The following is a 15846-nucleotide window of genomic DNA, read 5'->3' as shown; positions in this document are numbered from 1 at the left end:
ACAGGTGGTTTGTGTTTCTGATTGGACAGCGCCACCAGGCTCACACCTCCCTCCCCCAACTCTCTGGAATGTATAATTATCTGCCCGGGGGGTGGGGGTGGTGTGTGTGTGTGTGTGTGTGTGTGTGTGTGTGTGTAGTATGTGTGTGTGTGTGTGTGTGTAGTCACGTGGTAATAAAACTACCCCCCCCAGTCCCCCCACCTGTGTCTGCTTTGGGTACCCGCATTGAGTCCTCAAAGTGCAGGATCCCAAATTCTGGGGTACTCAAGACTTCTAGGGCAAAAGACCCCCATCTCCAGATATGCGTATATGGAGGGGGTGTCAAGTCTCAAGGTTCTGGGAAGGGACACCCCAGAGGTGTCAGAGACCAGAGCAGTGGGGGAGGGCGGGAGCCAGAGCCGGAGGGAAAGGGAGGGGTAAGGAGAGAGGGGAGGGGAGGGGGCTGCCCGCGGGGGGTTGGGTCATTGTCTTTTAGAATTTGGGAGCCTTTGAAAAGCCGTGGGCCCTCCCACCGCTATTGTGCGGGGGAAGATGTAGCAGCCTCTTCTCCGAACCACCCCTTTGCCTCCGGACTTCTCTGGGGCCAGCAGCCGCCCGACCTGGGGCCCGGGGCCACGGGCTCAGCCGACGACCATGGGCTCGGTGTCCAACCAGCAGTTTGCAGGTTCGAGCTTGCGATTCAGCGGGCACACCTTCGGGTGCAGGGCGCCCAAGAGCTAAATAGAAGGGAGGTGGGAAAGTGTCCCACGGACTTGCCTGCGGGACCCCAAGTCCCTGCGGCCTCCTGCTTCTTGGGGCCATCTCTGGAGCAGGGAACCCTGGTGTTCCAGTGGCTTGTGCGCCGAGCCTATGGGGGCGGAGGGAGAGAAGAGGAGGGGCCTGTCCCGCCGCGTGTGCACGGGCAACATGTTGTGGGAAGACAAGCAAAACTTTCGGGGCATCAGCATCCTCGGTGTAACCCTGGGAAGGCAGCCAGGACAGGTTTCTTCTTCCCAGCTGTTGGGTAGCTGCCTCCTCCTGGGTGTCTGTCCGCGGGCTCAACACCGAGATCTCCCAGTCGGGTCCCCAAGAGGGCCCTGCGATTGCTTTGCCCCCAGCTGATCACCTGGCCCTCCCTGTCTCCAGGTGGCTGCGCCAAGGCAGCGGAGAAGGCGCCCGAGGAGGCGCCGGCTGACGCGGCCCGGGCGGCAGAGGAGCCGCAGCTGCTGCACGGGGCCGGCATCTGTAAGTGGTTCAACGTGCGCATGGGGTTCGGCTTCCTGTCCATGACCGCCCGCGCCGGGGTCGCGCTCGACCCCCCGGTGGACGTCTTTGTGCACCAGGTGAGACTGGTACTGGTAACTTTGCTGGGAAAAAAAGGAAAACTGGGAGTTGTGCGCATGGGCTTGGCTGATGGCCGCCCCTGTTGGATTGGAGGAGATAAAGGACCCTCATTGTGCGTCCCTATCTCTGCCGGGACACCCCAATTTTGAGTTTCGAGTAACTACGGTGGAGCAAGGAGGAGGCATCACTGATTACCAGCACCCCTCCCCGCCCCCTTCCGGGAACCCCTCCGGCTTACCACGTGTCTATTACCTCTTTCCCCTGGGAAGGGAGCAGGGGGCAGGGAGGTGACCCCATGTGGCAGAAACTAAGGTTGTATTGTGCTTGCCGGTGGGGGAGGGCGAGCAGGCCGACCAGGGAAGCACATGCAGGGCCTGAGCCGGGCGCTAGCGCCTTGAGTCCTGAAGGTCTGAATGGAGTTTCCAGGGTAGGAGGGCGTGGGCAATTTGCCACCCTACGCTACGGGCATGAACCTGTGAAGTCAGGATCTTCTCCTGATTTAAGTGCAGACCGCAGTCAGGTGACCACCCAAAAAGCCAGGTCCTGTGGCCAGTGTAAGTTTGGCAGATCCCGGAAGGATCACTGTGTGGGCTGAAAAGCTCCCCTAGAGGGCTGGTTACAGTTCAGGACCCGCCGACTTTCCTGCTGTCCACCAGGTCTTGCCAGGAAGGAAAACCGTAAGAGCCCAGGCCTTCATTCCTGGCTGGGCCAGTCTGGGAGACTTGGGTCCGAGCAATCCCAAGTTCTCAGTTAAAGAAGGGCAACGCAGTGGGGAGTGAAATTCAGTGTCGAGGGGCCAGGCGGTGGTAGGAGGCTGGCCTCTGGCCCTATTCTCCTCAGCTTGGCATTTATGGCCCCAGACAGTCATTGATCGCTGTCCCTAACCTTCCTAACCCTAAACAAGGAAGGGAGTAGAGACCTCAGGTTCCCTCTAACATGCCTGCCCTTCTCAACATCCTAGGGGCATTCAAGTGGTCCCCGGGCCTGGGTGGGAAGGAGGTTCTCTCTTCATTTGGTGGTTAAGGCTGGACCAGGAAAGAAGAAATTGCTAATCCCTGGCCCTGGAGCTTGACACCCGGTCCGGGCAGGGAGGGGTTACTTCAGGGAGGTTAGCTTTAGGAGCTGTGGGGGAGGGGAAAGGAGGATGTGGGGATTAAGAGTTGGAGCCTGAGGGATGGCGTTCTTGAGGGGGAGGGGTGGGGAAGGAGATGCCGGATCGACTGGTTGGAGGCTGGTTGCTGCTGTGAAGACTGAACATGGCCCTCCAGTCTGGAGGTTGAGGAGGTGAAACTATGCAGATTTGGGTTGAAGGAATCTGGGGACCAGCTCCTTGCTGTTGGTGTACTAGGGTCACTGGGCTTCTGGAACATGTGCTTAAGGGACCTGCAGCAGTACCCTTAGCTACTTACTTGAACTACCCCCCCTCCCCATCACTACCACCAGACTGCTGGTTTCTGGATGGTCACCACTTTGTACCCCCCCCCCCATTTCATTTACATATGTGAATGATAACCCACAGGAAGTAATTGTGAGAGAGAAGGGAATTGGCCTCTTTAGATCTATTAAATCACTTTATTACAGGAACCAACTTTGAATGGCCCTCCTCAGCGGGTGGCAAGCCTCCCCACTCCTCCATTTATGTGATCACAGAGATTAAAATCTTTCCTGGTCTGAAGATGGGCTCAACAGCTTTCCCAACTTGGGGAGGTTGGGATATAAAGTAGGTACAAAGCTTTCTTGACTCCTTCCAAAACCTAAGTAGGGAGACACTAAGGAGAATGTATCCTCTGAGCTGAGGTTCAGATTGGTAGCTGTGCCTCAGACTTAGTCTTAGGATTCATAACAATTGGGAAGTTAGAGTCACTGGAGGTAAGCACCATTTGTCAATACAGACCAACTTAGAGATCTATGTCCACCATGTAGATGAAATTCTAGACGGTCTTATTAAATAAGAAACACAGAGCCAAACGCTTGGAGATCTATGTCCACCAGCCCAAATTTGCAGTTTTTCTGTGTTTGGTTTTCTATTTTCTTTCTTTTTTGACATAGGACCTCACTGTCTGGCCTGGAATTTGCTCTGTAGACCAGGCTGCCTGCCTCTGCCTCCTGGATATTGGGATTAAAAGCCAAGGCTCCTGGCTGGCACTCCCACCCTGTAGTTGGTGGTTTACCACAGCCTGCTGCTGGTGCTCAAGCTGGTCCCCACCCCAGCATCTTTTAGGCTGGTGACTCCAGTTATCTCTGCCGGAGGAATGTTGTAGATACAGGACAATCTCTAAAACTTGTTTATTTCAGAAGGAGAGTGTTCATGAGGTAGAGAGGGTAAGAAATCTTTAATGGAACTTTTTGTTCTGGTGATGGGGTGGGATGGTGTGGAAGGGAAGAACTGTCAAGACATTTGTCACCCATGGTAAGGGAGGGGATCCAAGAATGGGTTGATACGGTCCCCAACACCCTGTTAAAGACGTCCTTGTCCCAGTCCACATACTGGCCTGGAAGTCACCTTAGCCACATTGACCTGCAGTTGGTGACATTCCTTGGCTTTGGCCTCTCTAGTGTCTGATTTGCATACCCTTCACATTCTGTTCCCAGTACAAGAGAAGGCTGAGGGTGAGGGGCTGTGACACAGGTTTCTCTAATACCCGTAGTGTTCAGCCATGGGTCTTTTTAGACCTGAAACCTATGTCTGGAATTGAGTTATAAAAACCAAAACGTTGCCATATCTTGTCCAGTGTCCCTTGGGAGGCAGAACCACTTCTAACTGAGAAACAGCAGATACTCATCGAAATCCTTAGGAGCTGCTGAGCACTTGAAGTTTGGGTTTAACTCTGCTTTCCTGTGGTTCAAAATGGAAGTACAGATGTATTGGTTTTCAGCAGCTCCTCAGAACATAGTTTCATGTTTTTAAGGTAGGCTCTTTTGTAGCCCCGGCTGGCCTGATCTTCCTCCCTCTATCCCCAGTGTTGGAATTACAGGTGTGCACGACCACCATCTGGCCCAGATGAGTTTTTATTGGCTTTTTGGCTACAGGCAAAGACTATAAAGAACTAAGTTGGGTTTGGACAAAAATTGAAGCTAAAACTGGTTGAGCCACAATGGCTTGGACTTCAGAACATACCTGAGGGATGGCAGAAAATAAATAACCTGAGGGTCAAGGTTCAGACAGCTGGGTTGCAGAATGTGTATAGGATCTTGCCTTCTTGGTTTATAGCACTGCATGCCCAATGAGAATGTCCTTTCGAGAGAAGAACTTGATGGTCTGGGTGATCTTATAGTACATTCTTGATCTAAGTGAATGAATGTGGGAAGGAGAACAAAGATGGAGGACCTTGGAGGATCAGGAGTGGAGGCTGTGTCTTCCAGAGGAGACAGGAAAGGCTGCAGGTGAAGCTGCTTTCTTTCTGGGTTGATTAGGATATGGACTGGCACCATGGAGTGCCGTATTTTGGGGTACATGTTGACAGCTCACAACTCTGAACTCCCAAACTTTGCCTTCATTAATATCATCTTGGAATCAAAACCAGGACACTACCTGTTATTCCCATGTCAGTAGGAAAATGTGGCTTAAAAATACTTTTTTTTTTGTAAAGTTGGTATAAAGAAGTCCATGTGTTATTTTGGCATTTTTAAAAAATATTTGTCCTCCTCTTTCTGATGAGGCATGCTTCCAGAGAACGTCCTGGGTAATGCTTTGCCACCACCCCAGGAGAGGCACCAAAACTACCCTGTCTCAAAACAAAACAAAGCAACAACAAACACTTCATATATGAAATTTTTTCTTTTTTTGAGATATTGACACCTGCATGCAGAGTAGCAGGCCTGTGTAGTCAAGTCTGGGAGGCTAAGCAGGAAACCTTCCTAATTGGACATACCTTTTAAGCATGATTTCTAGTTCCTGTTAGAAAGCAGTACAGTGGCTATTGGTATGGTTTTGGCATAAACTCCAGGGGGTTCTTCATCCCATTCCCACCCTGCACCTCTTGCTCATGGCCTAGGATCGGGGTTGGATGGGAAGAAAGCCCCGTGTCTTTGCAGCTCCAGCTTTTTGGAGGATGGAAAGGACCAAGAAAACCACCCTGAGGAGCTGAGGTGTCAGGGCTGCCACAAGACCCCTCGGCTCAGAGCCTCACATAGGCTGATGCACCATCTGGTGGAGAGCTGCGGAGGAGCAATTTAGCCTGGGCCACTGAGCGGAGGGGAATGGCAGTTAACCTTGGGCTGGGGACATTTGTGATACCAAGCTCTGCGCTTGGGTAAAGCTTTGACACCAAAGTGTCGCCACTGTGTCGAATCTCAAAATTTCAAAGGTATTATTTAGGAATTTAAAAGTATATCATAGTCGCCTTGCCTTATTGGATCTTGCTGGCTGGAAAAAGCAGGCTCATGGCAGTCAGCCCAACCCTTGTCCCTTCTTGATATTGTGATCAAGGTGCTTATTTTTATCTGAAGCTCCTATGGAGCTTCTGTCCAGGACACCCCCTCTGCCTGACTCTCCCAAATATATACTTGGCTAGTCTCCACTTCATTAGGGTTTCTGCTCAGATTTCTCCTCTAAAGGACGCTCCTAACCTTCAAGGCATTTATGAACCTTCTGGTTGAAGTGCCACGTGAGTTTGGTAGGAGTATTGAGCACCCTGCTATACACTGATATGCATTTGAGCTGCTAAACCCAGAATTGGTCACTCAAAATAGGAATGTCCCCAGGGTGCTGGAGAAGAGAGAAGCCCTAGTTTTGGTCCTGGTCAACTGGGTGGAGTACGAAGAAATTCTCCCACAAAGAAAGAAACAGTGAAGCGCTGTGTGCGGGCTGGAAGAGGCGGGACAGTCATAACGGAATCCCAGCCTTTGCTTATTTTCGGTCCACATTTCTTAGATGACACGGTCTTTGTGGGTTTGGTCAAGTGTCGATGGTGAGGTGGAGTATTTGATGTGTGGGGAGGTGGGGATTCGTCAAAAGAAAGAAGCAGAAGCCAGGAAGTGCTGTAACTCAGGGAGGAAATGCTGTAACTTCTTGTGTCGTCTGTCCCCCTGCAGTGGCCCAAGCTGGCCGTCCACCTGACTCACTTCAACAGGTTGGAAAAGGAAAATGGGATTCCTGCCCCGCCTTCCGGTTGAAATATTTATCTGCTGCGGGAAGGGCTTGACAGAAGGTCTCCTGGTGGAGGCATCCTTTTTATTAGTCCATCCTGAAGGTACAGGGAGGGTATGGGGAGAGAAGATGGCTGTTAGTTGACAAGCCAACTTCCCCTTCCTGGGGTCTGACCAGGGAAGAGGTTCTTCAGCCATTCCTCCCACCCTGACCATATTGTAGAGGAAGGAAGGAAGGAACTGGTCCGCTTTGAATGTGGGGGAGGGTGGGAGAGAGCCATCCTGGGGGGGGGGGTCTGTGCCTTGGAACTCCAGGAATCCGACCACCAGAACCAACCAGTGTCAACCCTTTGTTCCCTGGGGCTGGGCTCTATTGGGGGAGCTCAGGCCATGCCCCTCCCCCCAGGGCCTTTTCTTTTTGGAGGGGATGGGGAGAGGGGCGGGGCCCTGCTTTGTGTGTGGTTGGGGGTGGTAGAAGAATTTTCTGGCTCCTTTTAGATGCTGGCCCTGGGAGTCTGGCTTGGTGGGGCTGCACACTGATTACCTATCTGATAAGAGAAGAATTCAAACTATGTTTTAGAAAGGAGTGGGGGAGGGGATGGGCAGCCGCCCCTGGAGACCACCACTTTAAATCCTGCCTAGCCTTTATGTTGAGGTGCTTGCAGGGGCGGTCTTCAGCAGCTCTCTGGTGGTGGAGGGGCTGAGGGGGTTAGTCAGTCTCCTTCCCCATCTATACTGTCCCCCTTGGACTCTCAAGTGGTAGGAGTGAGTGGACGAGGGAGAGTTTGCTCTCAGTAAACTGGACCTCAGAGAGGGGCCGGTTTTTTTGAGTTCCTGAGAATGGTTAGTGGCAAAGCAGAGTTAATCTGAGCATCCCAGCACTTGGCTCTTTCTGGTACCCTGTCTCCATCCAGCCTGAAAGGGAGCTAATTGGCCCTCCCTGAGGATTTTACATGGCTGGTGAAGTGTTAACTACTTTCCATGTGTAAAACCTCACATCATCACCATAAAATCAGTATATACTCCATTTTACAAATGAGCAAGGAGGGAACAGGCTCCCAGACTCAACTCTTAACCAGTTATCTGCTGGATCACAGCAGGACCCAGCCTAGGCAGAAATTGCCTGGGGAGAAGACAGCTGGTTTGCCTCCTCCAGAACCTCCCTAGCTAGCTCCTCTTGGTTTTAGGGTGGTTTCTGTGCAGATGGGGCAGAGAGGTGGGCCCTTTTGAACACTGTATTACTTTTATTTCCTTTGAAGGTTTTCTCCTCTGCTCACATCAAATTGAGGGCAGTGGGTTAAGAAGTCAGCACACCCTGGATGATCCTGTGGATGAGAAACACTAGAGAGGACCTGGGTAGAGTATGCTTAGCATGTGTAGGGCCTTTGGTTTAATCCCAAGCTCCCTTTATAAAAAGTGAAAGAATGTATCTGGAATATTTCTGTGATGCAACAATTACAAATGATCTTAAAGTATTTACTGCAAGCTTAGGAAGTCCATGCCCATCGGAATCTGGACTTAACAGTCTGTTTAAGTCGAAACGTTTTGCTTGCTTTAAGATGCCTACTATGGGCCTATATCTGTTATTCTAGCACTCAGGAGTCTCAGGTGAAAGATCTCCAGTTCAAGGCCAGCCTGGACTACATATCGGGATAAACACTGCTTAAAAAAAGCAGATCTCTCAGGGTTGGGGATTTAGCTCAGTGGTAGAGTGCTTGCCTAGCAAGCGCAAGGCCCTGGGTTCGATCCTCAGCTCAAAAAAAAAAAAAAAAAAAAAAAACCCACAAAACAACAACAACGAAAAAGCAGATCCCTGAGTTCAAGGTAATCTGGTCTACATAGTGAGTTCTAGGCCAGCCAAGGCTACATAGTGGGACCCTGTCTCAGAAAAAAAAAGAAAGAAAGAAAGAAAGGAAAGAAAGAAAAAGAAGGAAGGAGAAAACCAGTGCTTACCTATTTTTCTGAAGAATCTTAAGGCCTAATTGATGAGCTCACAGTTATGAGCATGGAGGATGCATATGGCACACAAGCCTGTACTCTTCACCAACACCCTTGATGGAGGCTTTGTTTTGTGTAATACCACTTAAAACAAAAGTTTAATTAATTTTTGTTTTAATTAAAAGGTCAGGTGGTGGTGGCACACACCTTTAGCTGAGGCAAGTGGATCTTTGTGAGTTCAAGGACAGCCAGTGGCATAGTTAGACAAAAACCAGAAACCCATACTTCTTCATTAATTCATCCAAAAATGTACCCAAATGAGGTACCAAATGTGGCGTGAACAACAAAAACTTGGCTTTTGTACTTTATTAATTTGTGTATGCTTGTGTGTTTACAGCACACATGTCACAGTATACACATATGTCACGTCTGTCCTTCCATCTTGTGGGCTCTAGAGACTAAACTTAAGTTTTCAGGCTTGGCAGTAACTGACTTTACCCACTGAACCATCCTACCAGCCCCCTAATAAACCTTTTAAAATATCTGTCCTTCTATGTGTTCTGGCCTTGAAGGAAGTTTGTAGCTCAGGCAGGTCTCCAGCCAGAGCTCTCTGTCAAGACCTCCTGAGTGCTGGGATTGTGGAGTGGGTCGAGGTGTGTTTGTGCAGTGCCCCCTAAGTACGTAGTAGCTTTCGGTAGATTGGTCTGACTTTACATTTTTGTTGTTCAGTTTTGAGACCACGCTGGCCTTGAACTTGCCTTCCTCCTGTCTCTCAGCCTCTCTCCTGAACATTGTGGTTAGTTCTGTGTCATACTGCTGGCTTGCCATTTTCTTAGCAATTAGGGATTTAATTCCTTCAGATGTATTTTGAGCTGGCGAGTAGTGGTGTGGTGGCACATGCCGTTAATCCCAGCACTTGGGGGGCAGAGAGGCAGGTAGATCTGTGTTTGGGGCCAGCCTGGTCTACAGAGGGAGTTCCAGGACAGCCAGAGATAGTCATCTATTGGCTTCTGCACACATTCCTGCAATCTAATCTCTTCGTGACATTCCATTTTAGTCCTTGCCCTGAAGCTGACTTCAATTTTTAGTAACATTATTTTCATGATTTCACATTTAAAGATTTCAGGAATAGAAAAATTCCCTTATGATCTTTCCCCAGATTCAACATTTCACCATTTTACTGTATCCTTATCTCTGTACAGTTTTTATTGTTTGGGTTTTTTTGTTTGTTTGTTTGTTTGTTTGGTGGTCAGGGAGGGGGTTGGAGAGAGACAGGGTCTCACTAAGTAGTCCTAGCTGGCCTGGAACTCATCCCTATATGTAGACCAGGCTGGCCTCAAACTTAGATCTCTGTCTCCCAAGTGCTGGGATTAAAGCCTTGAACCACCTCATGTGGCTCCGTGATACCACCTTGGTAACTGTAAATATAGCATTAAGTATGTTTTGTTTCTGTTTAAGTATTTTGCTGTGTGTTTCCTAAGAATGGAGGTGATCCTACCTGTTTTTATGGTGATCCTACAATTGGGTGACAGGTATGTGCCACCATGCTCAGAGTTGAGTTTTCTCATTTGGGAAACGGGAGTGTTGTCTTTTTCCTTCCTGCCTTACAGGAACAGGTACCAGGTTTGCAGTTTTGTTCTATGCTATAGTAACAAAAGCAGATAGTATAATCTTGTGTTTCCCTTTGCTAGAGTAAGCTGCACATGGAAGGTTTCCGGAGCCTCAAGGAGGGGGAAGCGGTAGAGTTCACTTTCAAGAAGTCTGCCAAGGGTCTGGAATCCATCCGTGTCACTGGCCCTGGTGGAGTGTTCTGTATTGGGAGTGAGCGGCGGCCAAAGGGGAAAAACACACAGAAACGAAGATCAAAAGGCGACAGGTGAGAGCCACAAGGCAGCTTGTGTAAGTTGCTGAGACTGGTGTTCACTCAGGTGCCACTGGAACCAGGTTACCAAAGATAACTTAAGCTTTGGCAACACGGTCATGGTTGGCTTGCAACTCCCTCAGCCTTGGGACGAGGCTCTATTGCTTAAGAGTGCCACTGGCTGTCCATACTGACTTTAGAAGCAAAGGCTACCGTGAGTGTGGGGTATGGTGGTACATATCGTTACCTACTGTTCCTTTACCACCTTGCCGAATGCTTAGTGTCTGCATTTTTGCTTATGGGGCTTAAAACCTCTTAGCTCTAGAGGTAATATAATTTGGCTTTAAAAATTCTCTCCTAGCCGGGCGGTGGTTGTGCACGCCTTTAATCCCAAAGGAGGCAGAGGCAGAGGCAGGCTGATCTCTGAGTTTGAGGCCAGCCTGGTCTACAGAGTGAGTTCCAGGACAGACAGGGATACACAGAGAAACCCTGTCTCACAAAAGGGGGTGGGGGGTCCTTTCTTTAGTCAGGTCTGGTGGTACATGCTTATAATGCAGGACTTGAGGCAGGGACAAAAAGGACAGGCCGGGCAGGAACATGTAGTGACACTTCGTCTCAGCTGAAAATAAATAGGGCTGAAGAGATGGCTCAGTGGTTAAGAGTACTTGTGCTCCTGCAGAGGACTCAGAGGAAGCCTCATCCATCCCTCAAACTGTCCTTCACAGTTGGGACCTACGTTTGTTCATTCTCTTGGTCTTTTGAAGTTGATGTAAGTCTGAAGGTCATCTAATAGATCTAGAAAGGGGAGGGAGATGATTATAGTGATAAGCGTAGATGAGGGTGTCATCCCTTAGGAGACTTCAAACTTCTTCCTGTATCTTTCTCTCACCTCTACTGTTCTGTCTTGCGCCAGGTGCTATAACTGTGGTGGTCTAGACCATCATGCCAAGGAATGCAAGCTGCCGCCCCAGCCCAAGAAGTGCCACTTTTGCCAAAGCATCAACCATATGGTGGCCTCGTGTCCACTGAAGGCCCAGCAGGCCCCCACTTCTCAGGGGAAGCCTGCCTACTTCCGGGAGGAAGAGGAAGAGATCCACAGCCCTGCCCTGCTCCCAGAAGCCCAGAATTGAGGCCCAGGAATAGGGGCTATTCTTTGCTGTTGGGGAGTTTCAAGGAGGAGGCATCAATCGGCAGAATGGAGAAAGTGGGATGGGGTGGGTTGCGGGTAGCTGGCATTGCCATATGTCTCAGGCCGGGGTTTCCAGTATCACCCTGTCTTCCCTTGGTGGGGGGAAAGGGAGAGTCAATGGAAACTCCAACCATGCTTTATCTACATGCAAGTGAAGGCTTTTGTGGGGAACCACCCTAGAACCTGCATGCCTTAGCTGAGGCTTGAACCCCAAACGACATGCTTTTGAAAGTGGCTGGGATAGGAAAGTCCTTCTGTAGAAGGCTGTGTGATATTTCCCTTGCCAGACAGGGTGTGAAACAAGTGTAAAACCACAGGAATGAACCTAACCCTCCAGCTACTACATTCTGTGGGAGGGACCCTAGGAGCCAGGCAAGGGTTTGCTTTCCATATCTTGCTTACTCATAACCCAGTCCTGGGGTGCGGTGCTGGGAACAGTATCCGGCAGTGGGTTGTGATGACAGGCAAAGGGGGTAGTTGGGCGGGGGACAGTTGCAGACCTGCTATGCTCCCTCCTTCCCAGCCCTTTCTGGGCCAATGTGATTTTAATTTATTTGCGCCCTTGGGTAACTGCACCTTGGGTCCCACTTTCTCCAGGATGCCAACTGCACTATCTGTGTGCGAATGACGTATCTTGTGCGTTTTAGTTTTTTCCTTAATATAAATAATGGGTTTGTATTTTTGTATATTTTAATCTAAGGCCCTCATTCCTGCACTGTGCTCTCAGGTACACAAGCAATCTCAGGGATAAGTCCAAGCAGCTCCAGGTCTGCGAAGCAGGAATACTTTTTGTTTAGATCACCATGGAGACCAACCATTGGAATGCACAGCCTATTGAACTACCTCATTTTTGCCAATTACAGATGGCTTTTCTGCCATATAGTCCTTAAAACCTCCGTCCACCTTAAAATGTCTCACAGGAGGCTAGGTTTTAATTAAGCTACCCATGACTTTATCTCACTTTTTGGGCAAAAGATAGGAAATTAGTCTAAACAGGAAAAGGTGGTACAGAGATGTCAAAAGGCTGGGCCAGGTGAAAGGCACAAGAGTAATTTTCCATCCCAAATCCATCCTTCAGCAGAGTGTGTGTGTGTGTGTGTGTGTGTGTGTGTGTGTGTGTGTGTGTTGTGTGTGTTGTGTGTTGTGTGTGTTGGGTTTTTTTAATGCAAATTTATGAGGATGAGGTTTTTTTGTTTGATTGTTTTTAGATACTGGGATTGAACCTTGGGCCTCATTTGTGCTAGGATGTGTCCTGCCACTGAGTTCTCCTGGTAAGGATGCAACTTAAGACCAACAGCCTTAATCCCACTCTGTGCTGTCTAGGGAGAGGCACGTGAAACAAGGACTCAAATCCTTAGCCTTTGACAGTCTTGGCTTCCAGGGGGTCTCTAGGAGTGTGGGCCTCTGTGGCGAGTGTCCTGTCCTGCTGCAGTGTCGTGGTTCATAGCTAAAGGAAAAAGGGGGTTTCGTTTACATGCTGTGAGATCACCGCAAACCTACCTCACTGTGTTGAAACGGGACAAATGCAATAGAGCACATTGGGTGGTGTGTGTCTGATCCTGGTTCCTTGTCTCCCCCGAATGCTGCCCCCCAGTTATTGTAGTCGTCTGGCCTTTGTAGGACTTCACTGTCTGAGTTGGTGATTGCTAGGTGGCCTCGTTGTGTAAATATAATGTGTTGGTCTTCATGTTCTTTTGGGGTTTTATTGTTTACAAAACTTTTTGTATTGAGAGAGAAATAGCCAAAGCATCTTTGACAGAAAGTTCTGCACCAGATGACAGCAGGAAACCTAAGGGTGGGGTCCCCTTCTCAAAGTGAGCCTCTGGAACCATGGTTCCCCATTCTGTTCTCTCCCCGTCTCCCACTTTGGACCCACTCTCTGACCTTGAAACAGCTCCTAACCTACCCTCTTTACCCTCATAAGAAAACTTACAAACATTTCCCTGTTGGAATGTCTCTACAACTCCTGAATGACCCATGTGAAAAATCTGAAGAAGCCATGAACCTCACTCACCCTTGTTCCCAAATTCAGTCAAGAGTTTTGGTTGGTTGTTTTGAGACAGGGTCTCACTCTGGAACCCAGGTTAGCCCCAGATTCTTGGCTCTCCTCCTGCCTTAGCCTCCTCAGTGCAGGGCTCCCAGGTGAGCCACTTCTTCCTGTCAAGACCATTTCTTGGTGTGATTCACCTTTGGCTGGATCAAACCAGCTTAATCTATAACTCTTAGGTAGAGAGAAGCAATTTTGGGGCCTTCCACCTGAAGACCAGAAAAGGAATATGAATGTATAAGTCAAGTCACTCAGGAACTTAATGCCGGTGCAAGAAACTTATGTCAAAGTGGCCACAAGATTGTTACTAGGAGACGGACGAATGTAACTCCATGTTTACTGCTAGAAACCAAAGCTTTGTGAGAAATCTTGAATTTATGGGGAGGGCGGTGGGGAAAGTGTGTACTTGTCTGTCCTTTCCCTGATCCCTTCTCTGTCCTGAACTGCAGGAGACTGAGCCCCTCGGGCTTTGGTGGCCCCAACACTGGGGTGTTTATTTCATGGTTGATTTTTTTTTTTATTTTATTTTTTTTATTCTGTACCCGGGTACTTATATTCCTATCGTATAATCATTTTGTAACACATGCTGACTTTCCCTTTCCTTCTTCCCTGGGAAAATAAAGACTTATTGGTACTCAAAGCTTGGTCCTCAAACTGTTCTCTCATCGGATATATAGGCTGCTTTTCTCTTCCCATAATCCCCACCTTGGATTGGGAAGTCACAGAAGCATTGAGTTTTCCCCTTTCCACTTTGTTAGGGATGAATCTTGAAAGTTCAGCCCTTGTAGCACCTCATTACACTGGATTTTTGTTTCTAGTTAAGGCCTCTTGTCCCTTCCTTGGAAGCTGCCACATTCAAGAGGGGATTAGAGGCCTGGCATGCATAAGAATAGGGATGCCTATGCCACTGGCTGGGATGAAAGGATGGGGCCAGGGCTTAGGGCATGAGACCCCAATAACACTTTGTCCTTTACTCCTCAAAGCCCTTTACAAATCCTAATTAACCCCTTGCAACACCCCAAAAAGGAAAATGCCAGACAGAACTGGGGAAATTGAGGCCAAAGGAGATTCACTGACTATAAACCAGTATTTTGAGATTCAGTTTGCTAGCTTTCTAATGAATGCTTAAATGTTTTCCAAAGGAGAGGAAGATTTTAACGGGGGAGGGGGAATTGGGGAGAGAGAGAAGAACTTGACCAGAGGGAAACCCTAAGTATTAGAAAGTGGATTAAATAAATCCTCACACTGTTAGCAGAGGGTTGTGACCCTTTAACTAATTGACCAAAAGTTAAACCTAGCAACGCTAACTACTGGACTTCATTGAACTAACGGGCTTCCTGAAAAGGTATTATTAGCAGAAGCTTCACAGCTCGCAGAGGAGAGAGAATGGAAGTGTAAGACCTGATGAATGGGTTATTCATCTCCACAGCTTTGTTTAATCACATTTCTGTTAAAACTGCACTTTCATCAGGGAAAGCTCAGGGACAGGCAGAGTCTTCCTTGCCGGTATCCTTGAGGCTGCAGGGCCAATGAGGCACAAAGGTTCGAGGGAATTGGGAAATTGTAGTACACATGCAAGTTTGATTTGAAACCAATGCTAGTTGCATCAGATACCGAAAGTTCAGGGATTTTTTTTTGTGTGTGTGTGTTTTAAGCTTTGAGAAAGAACAACTTCTTCCCAATCAGCATCACTAAGGAGAAGAAAATAGATAGTACTTTGGAGATGTCCCCTGAAGCCCATGGTAGCTCCAAGTTTGTTTGGTATCCATAAGTCCTGCAAGATTAGGTATACAACCAATGCTTTTGATTTCTCACTTCACTTGACTATGGTCTTCTTGTTCTGTTTTTTAAATTGTTTCTATTTTTCTTTAGTTTTGAGGCTGAGTTTCCCAGTGAAGCCCATGCTAACCTCACACTCCAGTCACCTAAAGTGCTGATTCTCCTGCCTTCCACGGCCACCATGCTCTGTTTTATGCTGGGCTACAAACTGAACCCAGAACTGATGTGGTAGGCAAGCCCCACCTCTGCTCTGTTCCCCAGCGCAACAGCCAGTTAGAGTAAAACTCTTTCTGGCTTTTAAATTCACTTACGGGGTTCTTGGGAATCTGCAAATTATAAACTCTGGATGACCAGAGGAAGGAACCTCTTTCTGATCAGTCAATAGCACTAAAAGGTGATAAGCGGAAATACGTTAATATTTTTTTTAAAAAAGAAGCAATATCCTGTATAGATCAAGCTGGCCTCAAATTTACTATGTAGCAGAGAAGACCTTGAGCTAATCCTGGCCTCAGCCTCCTGAGTGCTGAGTTCAGTGACAGTGAGCCACTATTTTCCGCTAAAAGTACAACTTTAAGACTAAGTTGTAGCAGAGTTCAGCCCGGCACGGTTTACGATCATAAT

General features: G+C 48.5%; 1 protein-coding gene across 1 annotated transcript; it reads left to right on the top strand.

Moving 5' to 3' along the window:
* Positions 1–633: 633 nt before the first annotated feature.
* Positions 634–11340, top strand: Lin28a (lin-28 homolog A). Its single transcript, XM_036177314.1, has 4 exons — positions 634–664; positions 1126–1322; positions 10041–10225; positions 11124–11340. Exons 1-4 carry the CDS (start codon positions 634–636, stop codon positions 11338–11340), a joined length of 630 nt encoding a protein of 209 aa, XP_036033207.1.
* Positions 11341–15846: the final 4506 nt, after the last annotated feature.

The sequence above is a fragment of the Onychomys torridus genome, chromosome 2 (assembly GCF_903995425.1).
Source record: "Onychomys torridus chromosome 2, mOncTor1.1, whole genome shotgun sequence".
Taxonomy (NCBI): Eukaryota; Metazoa; Chordata; class Mammalia; order Rodentia; family Cricetidae; genus Onychomys; species Onychomys torridus.
The sequence above is the reverse complement of the archived record's forward strand: the minus strand, read 5'-3'. Positions and strand labels throughout refer to the sequence as shown.